Raw genomic sequence first — 22,983 nt, 5'->3', positions numbered from 1 at the left:
TAGCGGAAATCCAAGTCGCTGAAGGTTGTATGGTTCAGTGAAGGACGTTACATATTGTAAAAATCTCTTCAAGAAGGCGAATGGAGAATTACACACCGCGACCGAGGCTGTGTATGGAAGATCTTTGACTCAGCTTTACCTCAGAATGAAGTGTACGTCTTGTGAACGGCGATTAAATAATTCTAGAGAATTCAGGGCCTTTTAATTGATCACTGAAAGCTAAGGTCACTTCGAAAGGAGCGTCAAAGGTTGAAAAGATCTATCGAAGTTTCACCGCGCCGTCGGCGCCCCGAACTTTGCAGAGCGCGGAGGATAATACAACGAACTCGTCGCGGTATGCATTTCGCCGTCGTTGCTGATAAACTGGATTTATCTTCGACCGAAAGGAGGCTAGAAGAAGAAAAAGACAAATATAACTTTTTTCGTGTCGTTAATAAATTAGTGTACGTGACTACAACGGTTCGTGACAATTGTGCACATTGTCATTTAATTTTCGATCTTTCGACCTTTCTTTACTTCACGCGTGTTTCTGAGGGGCACTTTTTATGCTGTGTTATTAGAAGAAATGGAAATTATAAGTAGAGTGGAGTCGTTTGATTGTGTTACATCATATTTTTAGAGATCGTAGGTCTGCATGGTTTCCGCTGTAAACTGCACGTCGCTTCTCAGAGTGACACCTCTGTATAAATTTGCCATGCCGTGCTTATACTTTGTTTAGGTTCGTTTCTATTGCAAGATATGTTTTAAGGCTCTAAGTATTGGCTCTCCAGGGACAAAGATTAAAATATCCCTTGAACATCAATTTGATCAAGTGCATTCAAAGAAGAAACAACAATTACTCCGGGATGAAATTGCGAATCCACGTCCACAGTTGAAATGACTGACTTTCCATAAATCCAATGGGTAAGACGGCAACACTGAAAATCAAGACCACTAAATTGCCTCCAGACAGACTTGCTTAACCTTTAGGTAAACGTTGGAATAGATATTATTCGAAATTTCAGCCTGAAAGCTAAGTATTAATAAACGCCGCGGGTAATGGCAGTCGCAGCGCGATACTTCGCATTCGACAAAGCTCAACGCGACAAGTTGCTGATTACAGAGGACCCCTCCCTGATGTTCTTAATTGTCAAAGTGGCACGTGACCAGACCCAACCAGGGTCTCTCTTCGCTCGCTCCAGGGGGCGGTAAGATGAGAGACCCTGGGAACGAGGTTGACGCAAGCAACGGAGTTTATCGGTAGATTTTGTCACATATTTCACGGTTATTCGAAGAAAAACTTACATATTCCACATATCAACATTGCCCAAATCCATTTGCGATAAAAACGACGGCGAAAAAGCGTTGATCTCTTTCAAAAATCGTTTTCTTGTACCTCGAAACAACTTTTCGCCATACATTTCCTTCTAGCGACTAGCAATGTTTGCCCCCTGACGATCCCAGAGTTCTTCGCGCAAACACGGGTATCCGATTACTGGCAACTCATTCATTCTTTTGTGATCTTTTATGCGATGTCTATTTTTAAAAGGTTTCTGTGTTAGTAATTAAATTAATTATTAATTTAACTTAACTATAAAACATTGCGATAAGACAAAAGTTAAAACCATCATGGTTAAAAACTATAAAAGCTGTAAAAAACTCTAAAAAGCGACGACGTTTCGACGTTTACTCAACGTCATTTTCAAGTCAAAATGAATAAGAAAACGTTATTTGAATATAAATGTACAAAACAAATCCTTGGAGACTTAAATAAAACAATATTAAATGCGAGAAATATTTGCACGCAGTGTCACGTAAACAGTTTATCACGAACGGACTCCTTCAAATTAATCATTAACGCAGAAACGTCTTTGAAAAGTGGCCGGGATCGGGATTTCCAGGTAAAAAAAGGGCGGAATGGTGGGATTAACAGGAAAAAATGGACGGGAAAGCGGGATCTGAGAACTCTATTGTGCACCCTCTATTGATTACAACAATTAGTCAGTTAACCTTTCAAGTTATGCACAAGTCCAAACCCCGATCCAAGTAGAGAGAACACGGCGATTGTTATGGTTATTTGTATCTTGAAAAGGCGAAATCCATAACCACGCCTCTTGCTTTGTATAAGAAACACTTCCAACTCTTGCCTCGAATGAAACGTGTCTCCAGGCGAGAAATCTAACCTGTCATTCAAATCTTGCACGAGCGTAGCCTCGTGCCAAGTCACGTAACTGGCTGACAAGAACGGGAAGAAAAACTTGTACACCACCACCAGTGTGCCAGAAATCTGCGCCATGTACTCATAGGCAAAGTGAAGATCCCTAGCCGCTTCCCACCATTCAAAAATGTTCGCTAATAAAACCACAACATAGAAGAGCATGTGAATAAGAAACCAAACTCGTATGCTGTTGACCCGCTCTGCTATTTGTTCACGCACTTGTCTGTGGATTATCAAAGCGTTACGCACATCCCCCGTACATTTCGCTATACGTGTGTAACCTTTCGAGAGGTCGTTTGTCATTACGAGGCACAACGAAAAAAACATACAGCAAACAGCGACAGAGGAATACAAACCCCAGTAGACTGACACGGCTAGAGTGTAAAAAACACCAGTGCATACGACCAGATGGTGACAGGTTTGCAAAAAGGCTTCCTTGATGTTGACCAAGTCAAAGATGACTTGATAGTACGCATCTCCAAATAAAACCCACGAGACAAGAAGCAAACCGGTGATCAGGGCTACATTGATAGCTCGGTATTGATTTTTGTTCAGATCTCTCATCCATTCTTGTGAGTGATATCTGAAGTAATAGAGAGCTAAAACATATGATGCAAAGGAGCTAATCCACAGAGCTGTGAGCAGCATTTTGGATCCTAAATGAACACTATGGTGGCTTGAAGACAGGATAAAGAAGAAATGTGCACCCAAGCCGAACAGAAGATGAAATACTGGTATGAAAGTAAGCGGCCATATTGATTTCCTCTTCTTTGGCAACCAAAAACCAAGGAATGCAACCAAAAGGAAACACGACAAAGGCCAGGAAGAATCGAAGAGAAAGAACTTCAGCTTTGCGCAGATTCTGCAGCAGAATCCATTCGGCCTTTGACATGGTTCATCGAGTTCGTCTTGCTTTGCAACAAAACCAGTGTCATGTAAGAACAGATCATAAGAATCCTCTGGCCATTGCGCGGGATTTCTCATTTCTTCTGTTCCCGATCTCGAGGGTGCGGGATTAAATGCTCGGTTCGTTTGTCCGAGCAAAGGATCTGTTTCTACTTCCTCCATTTTTGTACTGCGTTGCTTTGGTTTGTGTTCCGGTCTGACGTCATTCTCGGATATTGATCGCTCAGTAACGCCATTTGGTCACGCCATAATCGTCTATGTTGTGAGCTCAGTAACGGTATTTTGAGTTATTTTGGCTACGTACAAAATTACCTTTAAATGGTAAAAAACATGAAAATAACAGTTTTAAAATAAGATAGAAAAACACCAAAGACATAATGATAAACCATAAAGGAACAAGGATGGCTAAGGGTGGAGAAGATTGACCCGGACTGCAAACGACGAAGTTGAACTAGTTAAAAATGTCCCTCGAGGAATCCAGCCAATCAAATCAGTTCTTCAGAGATGACGTTTCCTTATTCTGAGGCCCCGCCGACTATGAGGGACAGGTAACCCTGGAGACGAGTTAACCTTGGGGGCGGGTCAAGGGGCTCGCTCAAGAGATGCCCATATATGGATCGTGTGAAATTTGGGAAAGAGACTGGGTTACTGTAGTTTCTCGATCGAGTGCGCAGCGTTGTAAAAGGGGCGAAAAATGGCACGTATCGCAATGTTTTTCACTAATTTCGTCGTAATTTTAGTGAAATTATATTAATTCCCGTTCCTTTATTTCAACAGACTACTTATACAGATAAAGGGGAGAAGGTAAGGTGCATATCGGTAATATACTATACATTCAACGTTGTTCACTGTACAAGCGTGTGAAATAGAATAGTTAAGCTTATATTTTTATAACTGATGTATAATTTGAACCTACATCAAGGGTAACTGTAAGTTTTTAATGTCGAGAACACATAGTCCTGTGTTAGGTCATAATCACTGAAATCGGCTACAACTCATTTCTACGCTATTTTGAAGTGTGGAAACGTGTCTTGTGAGGTCACCACACCACAGGAACTTGAATTTAGACCACTTGCTGTTTGAAGCAAATTTTGCATGTTTAGAACTAATTAACCGCGCGGCCATGGGCCGAGCGCGGTTCATGTTCTACCCTTGGTTTATTTATTTATTTTTTTTTTTGTCGGAGACCAGACGCAGATCTCCACTCGGCCAACTTTAAATTACGCAATCGGTAATGTTTACTCGCCAAACCTTGTTTCTTCAGGGTCAACAGAAATCTCAGATTATAAGATCACGCCGAACCTACACGTTGCAAAAAAATCTCTTCAAAACCCTGACATCGAAGCGATATATCACTTTAGTGTTAATAGCTACCTCATATCGGCAGTATTAAAATCTATTCGTTAACAATCCAGCTTCATCATATTAAAATTTCAACGAAATCGAACAAAACCAGAACTAAATATTATTAGATTTTTTTTGTAACCTAGCTTCATTGCGTGAGTCGACAAAGGAAGCGACGGTCGCCCATAGCCACTGAAACACATTAACATAACCAGTGAACCTACGTTTCGGTCAAAAAAATCCAGGATTATTGCCTGAAAGCTGAAAATTCAAGAGGAACATCTTTTTCGAACTTTTCTCAAGTTATTTAGACGAAAAAATGACCTCGGCGGACTCCAAAAGAGAACAAAACAAAAAACAGAACGAGACAGTGAGAAGAGCCGATAATTTATTCACCGCGTGGCCTTCGTTACGTTCACGTTAAAAAAACCTTACTTCTGGATAATTTCAGCCTTACAAGTCAGCAACTGGTCCCAAATTACTTTCTGTATCCTTACAAATGTCCTGACTTCCATCTCCGAAAGATTTGGCCGCAATTTTTTAGCAAATAAACATTTCACCGACAGCAATCACCATTACGGTGGCTTGCAACTAATTTGCTAACTTTACAAAACCCTCCCGAGGGGGGGATATGACGAAACGAGCTGAAAAATGATGACCGGAAATGTGCACTGCGTTCCGACGGTAGTGCTAAGCAAACAGTTAAATTTTAAAAGCGCGGTTATAAGATCTAACAGATCTTCTTGTTGTATGTATGGGTTACTGACCAGGCGTGAGGTCAAGATGGCTGTATATTGGGCAAGAACAAGGCCAATATCTGGCCCTCTTAGTCAATAAAGGATTTATTATATGGCTTTAAGGGAAAATTTTCATGCGGGACACAGCGGATATTCTATGCTACTGATCCAAGGTATCTGTTAAAATGGCTATTTTTTCAGGTCATTGCATGCACCATTGGTTTCATTCACGGATTCAAAAAAAGTGATCACGTGATGTGACAAATTTCATGATCGTGTGATGAGTGAATGTCCTGGCGTCAGGCAAGTTGCTTCACAGTTTGTTTGCAAGTTTGTTGAGTTCCACACTCTCTAGCAAGATGCAATTCAAGATCTATTGTAGAGAAGAGTTCGACAGATGCAAAATCCATTGTCAGGGTCCGAAATTGCGCTTTCCTGGTTGCCAATGCGACTAAAAATTTTGCTCTGGTGACCAGAATTTCACAACTGGTCGCCAGCAGGCGATTAACTATTTCATTCCACGACAATTACACAATAACTTTGATTTTCAGTCAAATCGATTAAAATAAAATTCAAAGCCACCCGCCAATTGGGCACTTACTTTTTACGGGACTTACTTTTGTACCTTTTAAAGGAGTAGGTCACTCCAAAAACCGTGTACTTTTTTCCATCACCAATAAAAAGTTCACACTGAGTTGAGTTACTCACCGTTGTTTTAGCTTCTGGAGTGGATGCGATCCCAATGAAAAAGAAGTGAAAGGTTCAACACTGGGAGCAGCCATTTTGAAAGGATCTTGAAGGCCAGGCCGCATATCCGTGACATCATTCCATCCGAATTGGCGCAAAGCTCAAAGGCTAAAGCTCTTCTGTTCTGTTCTAAATTCGGCCCGGGCTGTAAAACCGGAACCGAAAAGGATAGGGAAAGAGGAGTGACTTTCCTTAACTTGCCTAAAAAGAACAAAAAGTTGCCAAAGAAGTGGTTCGAACAGCTATGTCAGGATGAGAGATTCATGCCAAAAAAAGTTGAAAATGTGTATGTGTGCAACGAGCATTTCACAGACGACTGCTTCAAAACACAATACCGATTTGAGCTTGTGGCTGGAAACACAAGAAGGAGGTCATTGAAGAAAAATGCTTTCCGACAATTTTTCAACAGAAGGCCCTCTTAAAGGCACGTATTGCAAGCGAATGGCACATCGCAAGGAACGAAAAGAGGTAGCTATCAGTTATACTTTTCATTTCTAAAAATATTTTTGCCCAGCGGAACTGTTGTTGACTTGATTGGGTAAATATTATTTCTGCGCAAGAAATTGAAGCTCCTCGCTGGACTACAGGGCTCGAATTTCAAGAAAAAACCTTGGGGCCAGCTGGCCCCTATGTTTTCAGGTTTGGTCGCCAGTACAAGTATTTTAGTCGCCAAAAATTTTCCACTCCTCAGGCAATATATTTTCACGAAAAAGACGCTAAAACGGCATGAATCATGGGTCAGTTTCATGTGTAATCAGTTTGCCGCTTTTTTTTTTTCTATAATAACAGGGAAAATGGCTGAATGAAATTCTTTTCATCATTTACCAGTCTTACCAGTATTTATAAAAAAAAGCTTCTATGTTACAAGCTTTAATTCATTATATTTCGTAGACTGGCGCTAGGGTTTTCATGTTTTCGTGTTCATTGATGCATAGCGACTGCATGCGTTTTTTGGAAGTGATTTATTAAATTTCTTAGGGTACCATAGGAACTTCAAATGCCCTGCAGATTTCTTTAAAATTACAAGTCAGACTAACCCGGTACGGTTTTCTTTTATTGAAAAAGTATTTTTTCGCTTTATAAATCTCGTGTGGGCCAAAATCAGAGCGTGTTTAATAATCGGCCTTGACAACCAGGGATGAGTTAAAATACTTACAAATTCTTAAATGCGGTCTAATTTGATTTGGAATACATTGGAAGAAGTAGTTAACTATATATCAGTCCTATCTACATATCGACAATTACCGATAACAACTCCTGCTATAGCGAAATCCGATATCCGTATGTAAATAATATTTTGTCTGAAATGTGTTACAATTTGTTTTCAATTTTATCAACACGATTCATCATTAATTAAGGACAGTGTTTTTGCATTCACATCATTTTTGGGAATTAAAGTTGCTACTGAAAGCAAATCTACGGTAAAAAATGAAGGTTTAATCTTACTGCATGCTTTGTCAAGTAACGAGGCGAGTAAACACGACACATGCAATATGGATAAACACACTAGCAGAGTGAATTTTCCTTCATCAGCTAATGTTTAGGCATGTAAAAGTTCCATATGCTTTTTTCTTCTATCCAAAATCTATTACATATGCTTAGCTTTCCAACAATACAAATTACAATTCTCACAAAAAATCTTATGTAATGATAAGGAATGTCGTCAATTTCACATTTCACGTCAACGACATTGATTTCACTTCGCATCTTACATGTAAAGTCACTGCGTATTTCACAAGAGTCCACGTAGTCCATAAGTGTAAAGAAACCTGGCAAATACGTACAAGCACGGGCAAAAAGTATCCAAATTTTATAAGTAAAAACACAGACTTATGAGTTGGAAACAATTCCTCCGATTTGAACACACCATTGAAAACTCATCAGTTTCTGTGATACCAGAACTCCCTCCGCATTGAACCACCAGTAAAATAAAAATGGAGAAAAATCAGATCAAAAGCATTATACTGGGGATTTATTTAAGCTACCAATTCAATTCTGAGAGCAATATACAATTAAAAACAAACTTCCTCTTCCGCTAACTGCGTCCATTGCAATTGTACTGCAAAATGTACCTTCCATCTTGGTGACCTACTCTGGCTGTTCTCGGCAACAAACACATTTTCTTTGCGTCGGCATAGTTGCACATCTCTCACAAGTACTCCACAGAGCATTTTCCAACCAATCGTTCCATTCAACTTGATTATTATCATCCCCGGAATCACTAGCACGTTCTAGCTTCAAGCACAGCCATACTAAAGCACGAACAAACACTTTCTTGGACGGAATGACGTCACGGATATGTGGCCTGGCCTTCAAGATCCTTTCAAAATGGCGGCTCCCGGTGTCGAACTTTTCACTTCTTTTTCATTAGGATCGCATCCACTTCAGAAGCTAAAACAACGGTGAGTAACTCAACTCAATGTGAACTTTTTATTGGTGATGGAAAAAAATACACGGTTTTTGGAGTGACCTACTCCTTTAAAGTATAAAACCAATTTTCCTCATTATAAATCTACCACAACGTTTCAATGCTATGATCAGTGCGAAGCTTCGCCACCATGTTTTCTCAGCGGTTTCCCATAACATACGTATTGCAGGCGCAAGAGGCCACGTGCGTTCTTTCGCCATAAATATTTATTCAGGCGATGTGGTGTCCAAAGATGTTCTGAAATTTTTCCGTAATTTATTACAAGGTGGAGACGGAACATCCGTGAAGAAATTAGTTGAAGATTTAGATATTCTCTGGGCGTCAAAAGGCGGAGATGTAGATCTGTCAAAGTAGTCAAAAGATGATTTGCGCACTGGTTTGATTCCTGATTACATCAATTGCAAATATTTTGCCAGCAAGCCCATGGCGACCCAAAATTTTGGTTTCTGTTTTGCTGCGAAGGAAAAATTTTATTGACACTTTTTGGCGACCACATTTTTCCATATGGCGACTGAAAAAAAATTTCAGTCGCCAGTTGGCGCCTGCCTTAAAAAGTTAATTTCAGACCCTGATTGTATGGATAAGATTTACCTTGAACTTGCTACTTTTGAGAAATTTGCAACAGCTGTGCTACCAACTGTAGCCGAGAAATGTTTGTCATCATGTGATCACTTTTTTGAATCTGCGGTTAAAACCAATTTTGAGTGAAACGGCCGGAAAAAAGGCTAATTCAACAGTCATCTGGGATCAATAGTATATGTGTGTTATTGTGCATGCATTAGATCAAGATGGCTGGATATAACTTGGCCAGCCTCATGGGTGTTTAGTAAAGGATTTATTATATGGTACAAAGAAAACCATTTTCTTGTGGTACATGGCAAGCAGTCTCCAGTGAGCAAGACAGTCCTGTCTATCTGCTGAGGTTGCCAATCAGTGTAGGATTTGACTTGTCTTGCCCATAATTTAGGCAATACAAATGAAAGTAATTAATTTTATGACATGCTCTTAATGGAGCCGTTTGGTTGAATCCTGGAATTGGAATTAAAATTGAAAGGGTCATTAAGTACAAAATATGGTCTTGTGGTTAGCTAGTACCTCAGATCCTGGTACACAAACTTGAAAGACTTTGAATTCAACACTTTACATTTCAACTTTTGATTTTATTGATTGCAAGTTGGATATCTGTCAAAGACATTCCTGTGGTTCTTTATTTTCAGCCTGAGGCTGGTTCCTTTGTTGCCTTTGACCACGTCACATTTTGGGTAGGAAATGCCAAGCAGGTAAGTGTTAATGGTGTAACAACGCAAACAAAATTATGCTATGATAAGTTTGTTAACCAGCAAAGTTCACCAGATCTTAAGTCTAATCTTAATTAAATCTTCGTTAAATCTGGCCTTTAATTTCCTCCAAGATTGAGGAAAATGTAGGCATGATACTTGTCATCCATTTTCACCCATGGTGTCATTAATCTGGAGGTTCTAGTTAACTATTCTATGGTGTTAGGTATCTTGTGTACTTTGCACAATCAAATTGATGCCAATGGACATTTTTACATTTATAACTGTGACTTGAATCAACAGGCAGCCTCATATTACTGCAACAAAATGGGATTTGAGCCATTTGGGTACAAAGGACTGGAGACTGGTTCAAGAGAAGTTGTGTCACATGCTGTCAAACAGGACAAGGTGAGGTTTGTCATAATTACCATACAGTCACTTTGTTGTGATCTTACATCTGGGCAGGACATAATATAAATTATAAAGTGATGAGGGTTATCGACCCAATTTCTAATGATTGTACAGACGTCATGCAGCAAGGTCCTACAAAAGAGAACAAATGTGACTGATATTCTGCCACAATGGTCCTGAATGAGCTTTTATTCCCACGATGGTCCTGAGCGAGCGATTATTCTATGACTGAAAATGTGTTAGAAAGATCAGTCCATGTTTATGGACTGGAAAGAAATTCTGATTTTCACATACATTGTACAATTCTGGTTGACAGCTTCCTGTAATCTCAATTCGCTGTTTAACAGGCCAATGTACACTGCTGTGCCCTGAAGGCCCAGTTCTTCAAAGTATACTTAAGCTTATTCGGGATCAGGGATAATTTTGATCTAGTTTCTTAGTATTTCTATTTATCCTTTCCAACCAATAAAATTTCATTGATTATAGTCTTAAACTCCACAAGACACTCAAAATGGAAACACCATTGTGCAAGAGATTAATTGAAACCTCAATCACATTACAATCCTGGTTTGGCATTAATTGGCTTTGGACCAACCTCTGGCACTGGGGTATAAATAGTGGCTTTTGGCAAAATTGGTCCGCTGATCAGCCTGACAGATAAGCTCAGATGTAGCCAATGTGACAGACTAGTGTTCATCAATGGGGAGTGACAGTTTTCTGAGTTGCTTTATCTGATACATGTTAAGAACCGTTACAACTTTGATGTCTTGGCTTGATTTTGCTGTACAGAGTGTAAGTTTGTCAATACTTAATGATCAGTGGGATCATATGTACTGAAAGCATCTGCAGTTGAGTGTTGATCAATACCCTTGATCGACCCTCAATCGACACTGCATCAACATCTCGGTTGACATCTCATCGATACTTGGTCCACACTAGATCAACACTCAATTGACATCCTGATTGACACTTGATTGACACTTGATCAACAGTTAATTGATTGTTGGCAGAGTGTAGACCGACTCATATGTATTGAGTGACACTTGATGGCGTGTCTGCGAAAATTAGTTGGCTCTCAACCAACTGTTGACTGAGATGTCGATTGAGTGTTGACCAGGTATCGATCAAGATGCTGACTGAGTGTTGATCACGATGTCAATGGAGTGTTGATCGAGATTCGTTTGAGGGTCGATTGAGGGTTGATTGAGGGTATTGATTGACACTTGACCACAGATGCCTATAGTACATAAGATCAGATTAATGTTGTGTTCTAATTCTATTCTTGACAATTTCAGATCATTTTTGTGTTCCAGTCTCCTCTCAATCCATCAGGAGAGATAACAGAAAGTAAGAACTTTATAATTATAAATAAATTATAACATCCAGTTTTATAAGGTCCCGATGTGCCAGGGGTTCGTGTATACCAAGGCTCCCAGATTTCCCACAAGTCTTCCGGATACAGGTGGAATCTCCTGGTCTCATGTACCAATTACAGATCTCCAGATACAAAGGAAGAAGTTCTTTAAGAACATTTTTCATACAATTTTGCAAATTTTTTGGAAGTACTTTACACATTTTTGTGGTTGAATTGGCAGAACTCTCCCAACAAAGTTTTTCTGGGGTTGAATTAAGGTAAAAGTCGCAAATTCTCCTGGATTTTGATTTTTTAGGTTGGCATCTCTGGAAGTTGACCAACCATCTGTCTTATTCCCTGCAAAAGTTTTGCAAAGAGTACATTCAGTCATATAATTTTCAATATATATTTTTTTGTCTCCCAGAATTTTCATTACCTCTGACTTTAACCCTTTGAATGCCAACGACGTATATATACGTCCTAAACTATGAGTCTCAGATACCAAGGACGTATATATACGTCCTCTACAAAGCTTTGTTTTTTTCTACCCGGTCGTTTGCGGGTTTTTACCGTGGTCATTTAGAAGGACCTGGGAGTCATTAAATAATCTGCTGACCAAGAAAATTTTGCATTGTTGGCACAATATATACCCAGGAGGCTTTGTGTATGTTTATGGTAAATCCAAGATGGCGGCAAGCTCACATGGCTCACGTCGGATGACAATCGAGGGAGCTTTAGACAAAATTTTCACAGATAGAGACTCTGAATTTAGTGACGAGGAAAGTGAAGATGGTTCAGATTATAATGGCGATAGCTCTGGCTCGGAAGAAAACAATGAAAGCGACAAAGAAGTCGAAAGTTTCGAGGAACATGAGAGTCTGAGTACTACGAGTGCTGGTGAAGACAGTGAAAGTGAAGAGGAAGATGCGGCACCTAACAGAGGCCAAGGAAGAGGAAGAGGTGGTCGTCGTGGAGGAAAAGGTGATCGTGGTGGAGGACAAGGTGGTCGTAATGCAGCAAGAGGTGGTCGTGGTAGGGAAAGAGGTGCTCATGGTGCTCGACAACCACATGGTCAACAAGTTGTTCAACAAGCGGCTCTTGAAACACAGTGGATTTCAGTGGACAGAGAGCCAAATATTCCTCCTTTTACTGGTACTCCTGGGATAAAGGTACCACTTCCAAATAATCCTTCAACAGGTGACTTTTTGAATTTATTTCTTACTGATGAATTTTTTGACATCCTTATTGAGCAAACAAATTTGTATGCAACTCAATACAAAAGGAACAATCCCAATTTACCACCACATAGCCGTGCCAATGAGTGGTTTGACACAACCAGAGCTGAAATGAAGCAATTTGTTGCCCTTTCACTCTTGATGGGAATTGTAAGAGAACCAGAGATTGCACATTACTGGAGTACAAATCCCCTCCTCAAAGGATCTATCTTCAATAGTGTCATGCCCCGGAACAGATTCCAGAGCATTCTTCAGTTCCTGCACTTTGCTGACAACAGGCCGTTTGATCCCAATGATCCTGATCGTGATCGGCTTTACAAAGTCAGGCCAGTTGTTGAGTACCTGGTAAACAAATTTAGAACTGTGTATGTTCCTGAGGATCATATTTCAATTGACAAGGAACTTCTTTTATGGAAAGGACATCTGGCATTCAAGCAGTACATTCCCATGAAACAGGCACAATTTGGAATAAAGCTGTTCAGCTTATGTGAAACCTCAGGATATTTATGGAACTCTTTTGTTTACCTGGGTAAAGAACCCAACAGAAATGGTGATGACCCAGATTTAGTTCGAAGGCTGGGCAAAAGTGGAGCTGTCATTCCGAGGCTGATGGGATCACTCCTGAATAAATGGTACAGGTTGTATGTGGACAATTGGTACACCAGCCAGGTATTATTCAACTACCTGCATGAAAACAATACAGCTGCATGTGGAACCGCCCGGAAGAATCGCATCAAGCTCCCAAGAGAGTTCACAGATGCCCCACTTGCAAAAGGAGAGCACAGTTTTCGGAGAAATGGTGAACTATTGGCTGTGCGTTTGCATGACAAGAAAGAAATATACTTTTTGTCAACCATTCACCGAGCAAATGTGGTCAACACTGGCAGGTGTGATCGGGAAGGCAACCAAGTCAGGAAGCTTCAAGTTGTACATGATTACAACTGCTACATGGGAGGTGTTGACCGAAATGGTGAGATGATTGCCAATTACATCTCTGTTCGAAAGAGCATGAAGTGGACAAAGAAAGTTGCTTTCCACTTCATTGAAGAAGCTGTCCTAAATGCTTATCTTTTGAACAAGAAATCTGACAACAGGAAGCGCTACCTAAAGTTCAAGTTAGATGCAATCTCAGCACTTCTTTCTGCAGGTGGTACAGACATTGCTGCTCCTACTGCAGGTGATCGCTTGTCAGGGCACCATTTCCCAGAAGTGATACCTCCCACCCCTATGAAACAGAATCCCCAGAAGAGGTGTGTGGTTTGTACTCGCAACAAAAGGAGAAAGGAGTCCAGATATCAATGTAAGGACTGTCCTGAAAGACCAGGACTTTGTGCTGCACCATGCTTTCAAATATTCCACACACAAGCTAACTATTGAAGCCAGTGAACTTCATTTCTTTTTGTCAAGCTTGATACTTGAGACATTTCTGTTTATGATAATTTTTTAGTATATTTCTTCATCTAATTATAAATTCAAGATGGCCACCAGTCATGACTGACTGAAAATAGATGAGCCATAACATAGAGAATGTTTTATTTATTCACTTCTCTGGTATAAGTATAATGTAACTAGTTACAAAGAATACATATATGTTGTATAAAAAGTCTCAAAGAAGTTTTGTTATCACAAAGCAGTGTTTTGTTATGAATTAAAACAGGCTGCCATACCATTGGTGGCTGCCTTGCCATATCGTTTGCATACTTACTGTATTGACTTTTCTAGTGTAAGAATGGAAACTAAAATGAGTCCTGAAGGGCTAAAAGTCCTTAAATTTAAAAAAAAAAAATTGTGCAAAATCCAGTATGGCCGCCGGTTGCAGGGCCTGTACCTGGGTTGGCATTCAAAGGGTGAATATTTATATGATTTTAAATTTTTGAATATTTTTCACATCTCAGAAATATGATCTGAGTGATCTCACTGAGATTCTCGGCAAGTTTTTTTCTGCCGATTGCAGATATCTCAAACTCTCAGCAGCAAAAACTTGCTGAGAATCTTACCAAGGTCTTGTCCTCACCAAGTGATAACATGCCAGCTATTATCTTTCTGTTAATCAGTTAAATACATTATTCCATGTTTAACACTATTTGGTGGATTCACACTTAAAGGACACAGGATTTAATAGGGACAAGCTTAGCACTGATTTATCAGTGACTTGTGTTGGGGTCATTGTCCTCAGCAAAATTAATATATTTCAAAGCCCTGGCAGTATAAAATACCCATTTATTTTTTGACTGACATTTTGCAACCTTACATAATTTTTCCTTCTGTAGTTATGGGAAAGCACCTGATGTTACATGGTGATGGAGTAAAAGATGTTGCTTTTGAAGTGGAGGATTGTATAGCTCTTTACAAGGTGACTACATTGGTGTGACTGCTCATCATTTGATTTCATCAACCTGTCAGAGATGACACAGTGACCTATTTACAACCAGGATAAAATTTTTAAGCTGAAGTCTGAGATATCACTTGGTAATAAATAATAGCTGGTGGAAAAAAATAAGTGTTTTTTCTTTGGCTGTTTTCTCATGCAGGTTGCAGTAAGATCCTTGATCTCTGCCACACAGGCTCTCTCATAACAGTGCAACACGTTGTTCTTTTGTTTTAATTTTCTTTGTAATTTAGGCTGCCATTAAACGTGGTGCCATATCTGTCCGTGAGCCCTGGGAGGAGACAGATGGAGGGGGCACTGTCACTTTTGCTACTGTTCAAACTGTAAGTGAATTGAATTTATTCCTGACCAATAAATGATCTATAACAAATTGTAATATTAGTTTCAGAAATTGTGGTTACTGTAATTTGTGGAGCTATTGAAGAACTGAAGTCGGTGACTTAGTATGACATTTTCACAGCATCTAAATTTAACAAATTTTGTAAATTTGTTTTAGTAATAAGTTTTTTGACAGTTTATTTCTTTCTAAGTTTTTTTCATGTGGTCAAACCATAACTATATATGTTGCAAAAATTTGACAAAATATAGAAGGTTGATCTGTTATAACTGTTGAGGAACGTAATAGTTTAAACAAAAAGTTAATGCCTGCACTATCTGTTTGCTTGTAGTATGGGGACACCACACACACATTCGTTGAAAGAAAGGAGTTTAACGGGCTCTTCCTTCCAGGCTACAAACCTCCAGTAACCAAAGATTGTCATCTTTCTAAGTTGTGCGTACCTTCCAAACCTTGAACTAGCTGTGAAGAGAAATATTCAACTACAGAATAAATATCATATAGTAAATTTAACAATAAGCAATGGTCAAAAACCCACAAAGTGTGCATGGAAACATCTTCATTTTAATTAGGGGCACAATCCTTTGGGGTGATCTGGATCAGGATCAGTGATCCAAGATCACTCAGATCATGGTGCATCAAAGGAACTGATGAATCCTCTCTGGTCTCAAATTCATTGACCCCTTTGATGCACCCTGATTTGAGTGATCTTTGATCACTGATCCTGATCCAGATCACCCCAAAGGAATGCACCCTAAGGTTAGGTAATTATATATTTTGAAATCTGTTGGATAGTTGCTAGGCCATTTATGAATTGTGTATAATTAAAGTAGAAATTAATATAATAAATTATGCCAAAACAGTGGTAACATTGCTATTGTGATTTTTTTTGTTTTTTTTTTTGATCTGTATCACTTGTTTTCTCATCAATCTGAGAGAAAACAACAGGATAAAACTTTGTTCACTAGAAATAAAATCAAACCAAAATTTACAATTCACAGTGACTATCTAGCTTGGATAATAAGTTTATCAACCTTTGTCAGTATAGTTTTGATTCCTAATTTTTGCAACTTGCCAAAAGCTATAAATGGAATTTAAATTGACTCAAGGACTTGGCTAGGCTAGGGTATCATCAACTGCACATAATCCAAACTTCATGTGCAGCACAGACATAGCAAAGGGGATGACACTGCTATCCATATATGCTTACCAGATAAATTTATAATTGTATAATAACAACTGTTATATATTCATATATTTATTTTTATTTTTTAGTTTTTATTTACTTATTGTTTTGTATTTATGTACTGTTAACTCTGTGGTTGTTTTGTCTTTATTGTACAGACCACCAGGCAAACTGTGTTTTATTGATCACGTTGTTGGAAATCAACCTGAAGATGCTATGGTTTCTATTGCTGAATGGTAGGTTCACTTACCTTACTGAAACTTACCTTCAGTTTGAGCATTGTGAAGGGATCAAGAAGAGAGAGATGGATAGGAGAGAGGCCCCATATGACAGCCTTTCCCAATTTCACATCTGCCCAATATTATTTGGATTTCTCTTCCCATCATGCAAAAGAACACAAAATCAGCACGGCCTCGACCCTCCTGTTCCGGGCATCTAACCTCCCTAGCAGCTTTGAAGGAAAAACATGTGAAACCAATCATGTTAGGACCACGTTAGAAGCTAATGGTTACCCACCGGCTGTTATTTCTAACATCCTCAATAAGAAGCCACCCCCATCTTCAGTTCCTCCACCAGAAGAACTGGTTTCTATGTTCTTCAAATGGGCTGATCCATCTAATACGTACCAGGGTTTTGCATGTCTCCCTTACATCAGCGGCCTAACCAAGCCCCTCACAAGATTACTCCGCAAAAATGATATCCGAGTTGTCAACAAACCACTTAAAACCCTTCAACAAGAATTCCTGTCACCAAAGTTCAGACAACCCTCAGATTTTCAATGTAATGTTGTTTACAAAATTCCATGTAAAGACTGCCCTTGGAATTACATAGGAGAAACCGGAAGATGCTTCCAAACCCGAAAAAAGGAACATCAACGAAACATGAAGAACTATTCAAATGGCTCTAATGTTGCCAACCATGCGTGGCAAAACAATCACTCCATTGATTTCAACAATGCTTGTGTCATTGACAAAGGCAATTACCGCGTTCGAAAAACACTAGAATCTTGGCACACAGCAAAAACCGTCGACGCGGATAACAACTCAAAACCGTTGCCTAGGCAATACTCTATTTTATTGTAATCAGGCCTCATTTACATTTTTATCTTCTTGCTTTTTTCACGCTTGTTTTTGTTTTTATTCTCAATTTTTCGCACCCCATTCGTATATATTTTCGCTTGCACGCTACATTCTTCATTCGTTAAAGGCTATAGACTGATAGCCGAAAGCTTATGTTTTTAATATATTTTTAACCAGAGAACGTTCTTATTCCAATATGTCTTATCCTGGTTACAGTTCTATTTTTACTGATACCTTTTATGTTATACTGAATAGCAGTTGAGTGTAATGGTCTCAGTTATCTCAGTTTAAGAGGTTGTCTTGGATTAGTGTGGTCTGCTTACGTGTAATAAAGGCATCCATGGTCGAGTGTTGATCTATACCCTCAATTGATACCCTTGATCGATGCTCCATCAACACCTCAGTTGACACTTGATTGACACTCCATCGACATCTTGGTCAACTAATTTTCAATTAATTCGTATGAGTCGGTTGACACTCAGCTGACTATTGACCGACTGTTGATCAAGTGTTGACAGAGTGTCGGCTGAGTATTGATTGGGACGATGATCGACATGTTGATTGAGAGTATTGATCAAGAGTATCGATTGACATTCGACCACAGATTTCCTCAGTACACATGATCCCTTATTTCTTCTTTGCTCAATCTTCTTTGAAGGTATGAGAAAAACTTGAAGTTTCACAGGTTTTGGTCAGTGGATGATGAACAGGTACTTTGCATGTGTACTGTAATGCTTCATTCTTGGTACCTTACTTGTGTCTCTTATATAGAGCAAAGAACTTGAATCTCCCGAGTCAAGAAGATTGTAAACCTCAACAAGTAACATTTGCCTGACTGCATACTTACATTGGCACAAGAATGAATCTCTGATATCCAAATTAGACAACATTGCAAGGTCTCACTGTGACAATTCCATCTGTGACTGGATGTATGACTATGAAAGTATGACTTCTTAACCCCCAGTCAAGGACTAAAGGATTAAACTTACTATTGTATCCCAATTTCTTGTTAAGCTACTGTATGTGGGTTACTTTCCTGAGCTCAGGAGTGTCCAAATCAGTGGGGGTGACAGTTGACAGGTAAACAGTGCAGGTTGTGAGTAGACAGCGTAGGGTGTGAGTAAACGGCGTGGGTCACACAAAAGATAATCATAGGTAAAAAACCTGAAATACAGATGTTGATAGACCAATAAGGGATGATCTTTGTTAGACCTATCTTCAATAATATTTTTTAACTACCTAGCCAGGGTTGTTTGAAAGGTGGATAATGCTATCCATTGGATAAATCACTATCCAGTGCATAGCATGGTTGGTTTTGTTAACACTCAGCCAGGGGATAACAATTTATCCGATGGATAGTGTTATCAATCCAGCCTTCGAACAACAAGGGCCAATTCCATTGGCTTGACACACCACATGTAACATCTAATCCCAGACCTGTGTTTTGTTTTGCATGTTCTAGTGGAGACTAAGCCCTCAAAACACGACCCAATATTATTGAAATTCAAAGTTTTTTCAAACCTGAAAAAGTTTTTAATTACTACTCTCTTGTTACTAACAGTGATTAAACCAACCCAAAATTTGTCACATGACTGCTACTAACAAGAGAGTACCAAGTCCTCCCTATAGCTAATATCTCTCTCTCTTGTCATGTAGATTCACACAGAGTACAGCTCTCTCAGGTCAATTGTGGTTACAAACTGGGAGGAAACAATTAAGCTGCCACTCAATGAACCAGCTCCTGGGAAAAGGAAGAGCCAGATACAGGTAGACATTCTAAGAATTTTTAACCTTACCTTGGTCTTGTTGGGCAGGCAGTAATTTACTTGATCTTGTGGGAAACCTGACCCAGTAGGGTACCCCCGTTATTTTGGGTAAAAAAGAAGAAATCACAGAAGGAAGAAAAGTCAGCAGGGCAAGCAAAACAAAACCATCCCCCCCCCCCCCCTTTAGCTCAAGGTCTGGATCCGCCACTGGGGTTAATGGTTATGCACTGGACTCTGGATCAAGGAGCCCAAACTTGAAGTATAGCTGTTTTGGTTTTTGGCATTGACACTCCCTTTCCAGGAATAAATTAAAGAACCAATGAATTTAATGTGTGGTGGAGACTGTAAGTTTTTCTTTCCTGGCTGTAGTGCATAATAATGTTGTTTTGTAATTGGAAACAATTTTGTTTTGAACTTAGTGAAACTCTCATTGTCACATTTCAGGAGTATGTTGACTATTATGGATCAGCTGGAGTTCAACATATTGCCCTCAATACTTCTGACATCATCTCAGCTGTAAGTGATGCAGTTACACCATATACGCCAACAAACACAACAGCAAATAAAGCACTAGATTACTTAGTACAACATTAGTAAGACCCTTTCATGCTCACTGGTAGATCCCTGAACGGTCATGCTGTATTAAAAACAAATCTTATTAACTATTCATATGTTGAATATGCTTAATGAGTACATTGAAGGAATTGTGCCCCCACGGGAAAATAACAGTTGTGTTTTACACTGTAAACTGTTCAGAAGGTAGATAAAGTATGATGGATGATGTTGATGTAATCTGATGGTGCTTTAATGAAAAAGGACCAGGTTGTATAGTTCCAGAAAATATCCTTACCTCCCCACCCCTCTGGATATTCCAGTTACCAGTAAGCTTCGTACATTTCTTTAAATTTTTTGGTCTCACAGAACACACCCCCCCCCCCCCCAAAAAAAAATCTTGGAAATTCCAACCCCTCCTGTGGGGGGAGTATAGATAATTTCTGGAATTGCACTTTGTTATAGGGGTCGGTTACTGGAAAAGGGGCGTTGACTAGAAAGAGGGCGCTGAAATGATTTATTACGGTAATTGCTTCCCCTTATTTAGATAACGAATTTGAAGGAGAGAGGAATGGAGTTCCTAGTAATTCCTGACACATATTATGACAATCTCCGTGCTCGGCTTAAGGATGCACCCATCAAGATTAAAGAGGATCTGAATGTGGTGAGTTGAAATTTGAATAGTAAAGTAGCCATATTTGCTATTAATTACGGTCTCCATGGCAACTTAAGAGTGTTGTTACCCCTCCTGGATGGTATTGCAGGTTTCATTCAACCTTTTCTCTCCCAACTATGAGAAAACAGTTTTTGACCTAAAACTTAGCTTGTCGCTTTCATGCGAAGGAATGTGCTGTACAGGAAAGGAACTGGGCATAACACAACTGAACAGAGTAATATAAAGATTATCTGGTGGCCGTGAAAAAAAAAATCGACCAGGACCGCGTCAGCAGTGTGAATCAGTGGTCAAAACAGCGAAATCCTGCTCTAGGGACATCCACTTATTACGGCTGTTCAGTTTGTCCTGACCAAATAGACTACGAGTAGTCCCTCTTTCCATTAGTCCGTCGTGCGTGACGCGAAAGAAAACCGCGAGAGAAAAATGGCCGCACGAACTCCTGGGACCGAGAAGCACGCGCGCGTCTCGTCCCCAGGATTTCACGCGGCCATTTTTTCCTCGCGGTTTATTTACGGTCTCGCTCGACGGCTAAGCGAAAGAGGACTACTCGTAGTCTATGACCAAAAGCTCATATATTTTCTCTTACATAAGCCCGCTTAATACGGACATCGGTAAATACGGAGAACGGACACTTTCTGTGATGCAAGTGGTATCTTCTCATACCCTCGCTTTGAGGACATTGACCATTTGCGCACTGTGTGGAAACAAACTCTTCCAACAGGTTAATGCGATTTTACGAAACGGCGGGTATTAAATCGCGAGTGGGAAAGCAAACCCCACCTTACCCACTTGGGTAGTGATATGGTTCATAGACACGTAAGCATGCCTCTTTGGTGTCCTTATTCAGTTAACCGGGTTCCATTGTAAAAGCCACTTGAATATTGTTGATTGCCGTGATCAGCTGGACAGATTCTTACACGCATATTGTACGTATTTTTTGTATCATTATTTAGTTAGTTTCTAATTTTCCTCTTGTTTCCCCTTGCACTAGCTTCAAGAACTGAAGATTTTAGTCGACTTTGATGACAAGGGTTACCTACTACAGATTTTCACAAAACCTATGCAAGACAGGCCGACTCTGTTCTTGGAAGTTATACAAAGGTACAATCACCAGGTAAGGAGCGGTGGTCCCTGGAACTATAAGACATAAGCTAATTAAGGTGGCTACCATGAACCCGAAAAAAGTGATTTTTTTTCTTTGCTTGTTGGTAGCTGTTATTGGACCAGTAGCGTAACCTTGAGCAAGTGATTTTGGAGTACAGATGTTTGTTGGCTTGCACCCATCTTCTTCTTGAAGACGCGAGCGAATTTTGTGTTCGCTCGTAAGCGTGATACGCACAGGAAAACATAACCTTGTTATCCCAAAAGAGCTATCTGAATTTTTTCACTGTCTGCTAAAGGTGCAAAGATAGCTTCACAGGTCCTGAGAATAAGGGAGTTGATCTCTTATGGAAATGTATATTTTTGGATGGAATACAATTGTAAACGCGCAGGGAACCCACAGCATTTCATAGTAATCCATAGTAAACCGTTATTGATTTCTACGCATTGTTCTCTTGCTTAGATAAAAATGTGAATTAGTTCTTACTAAGAACCACATAATCATTCACAGTTCTCTCTGACGGTACGTTCATAGCCAGGGGATGCAGACTTTGTAGGAATTCATTTTGATTGCGACAGTACCTCACTTGTCTGTCTCTTTTTTGCTCAGGGGTTTGGAGTCGGAAACTTCAAGTCGCTTTTTGAAGCAATCGAGCTGGATCAAGAGAAAAGAGGAAACCTTCACTAGCTGGTTAATTGAAGAGACAACAGAAACTTTGACTTCGCGTTTCAAACTTGATGTGACTTGATCTCTTAAAACTAATCGTACATAATTATAATCATCATCATCATTATCGTTCCATTGAAAACAAAAAACGCAAATGCCTTGATTGAAAAGTACGGAGTCATTACACAGCTGGGTTTTGAATTGAATAGACCCACAAATTAGGCAGAGTATAGCACACGTGCTTGCTCGCTTGCGCGAGCGCGAGCGCGCGTGTGTGTGCGAGTACATGGGTGTTAGGGGGATATGGTAGTCTTCAAATTAGGGTATTTTTATTAACGGTCGATAAATTTAAGGCAAATACTTCGTAAGTTAAGGCAACGTTTTTTAAAAGCGACATTATTGATATTTTAAGGGGAAATGGACTTTGTCAACATAGAGTTGAAGTCAGACATGCTCTATGTCAATAAATATTTGTCCAAAATTAAATTCCGTTTCCACAGTTTTTAAGGGTGATTTCACCTCTCTTCGCAATTCTAAGCTGTTAACGTAAAAGTTAGGAAAAAAGAATATCACACAACCAACGAAATCTCGACT

At 39.6% G+C, this 22,983-nt stretch overlaps 2 protein-coding genes across 3 annotated transcripts; one reads left to right on the top strand and one right to left on the bottom strand.

The window, feature by feature from the left end:
• Positions 1–917: 917 nt before the first annotated feature.
• On the bottom strand, positions 918–3,649 carry LOC145462413 (uncharacterized). The gene has a single exon (XM_081445937.1). The coding sequence runs from the start codon at positions 3,263–3,265 to the stop codon at positions 1,985–1,987; it is 1,281 nt and encodes a 426-aa protein (XP_081302063.1). The 5' UTR covers positions 3,266–3,649; the 3' UTR covers positions 918–1,984.
• Positions 2,868–22,903, top strand: LOC145462424 (4-hydroxyphenylpyruvate dioxygenase-like). 2 transcript variants are annotated; one of them, XM_081445951.1, is made up of 15 exons: positions 2,868–2,939; positions 3,881–3,907; positions 9,577–9,639; positions 9,940–10,044; positions 11,343–11,394; positions 14,907–14,989; positions 15,259–15,348; positions 15,694–15,797; positions 16,707–16,784; positions 18,286–18,337; positions 19,284–19,394; positions 19,838–19,909; positions 20,493–20,609; positions 21,613–21,735; positions 22,333–22,903. In XM_081445951.1, the coding sequence occupies exons 1-15, from the start codon at positions 2,934–2,936 to the stop codon at positions 22,408–22,410; spliced, it is 1,161 nt and encodes a 386-aa protein (XP_081302077.1). In that variant the 5' UTR covers positions 2,868–2,933; the 3' UTR covers positions 22,411–22,903. The 2 variants fall into 2 exon arrangements, with proteins under 2 accessions (XP_081302077.1, XP_081302078.1); XM_081445952.1 differs by lacking the exon at positions 2,868–2,939 and adding an exon at positions 3,753–3,800.
• Positions 22,904–22,983: the final 80 nt, after the last annotated feature.

Source organism: Orbicella franksi, chromosome 12 (genome assembly GCF_964199315.1).
Source record: "Orbicella franksi chromosome 12, jaOrbFran1.1, whole genome shotgun sequence".
NCBI classification, from domain to species: Eukaryota; Metazoa; Cnidaria; class Anthozoa; order Scleractinia; family Merulinidae; genus Orbicella; species Orbicella franksi.
The sequence above is the reverse complement of the archived record's forward strand: the minus strand, read 5'-3'. Positions and strand labels throughout refer to the sequence as shown.

Bases quoted from the DNA above. Each gene is read 5' to 3' on its own strand.
- LOC145462413 (XM_081445937.1), bottom strand. From the start codon at position 3,265: ATGGAGGAAGTAGAAACAGATCCTTTGCTCGGACAAACGAACCGAGCA.
- LOC145462424 (XM_081445951.1), top strand. The intron at 16,785-18,285 runs GTAGGTTCACTT...TCTTCTTTGAAG, and splicing joins ATGGTTTCTATTGCTGAATG to GTATGAGAAAAACTTGAAGT. The intron at 19,395-19,837 runs GTAGACATTCTA...GTCACATTTCAG, and splicing joins AAAGGAAGAGCCAGATACAG to GAGTATGTTGACTATTATGG.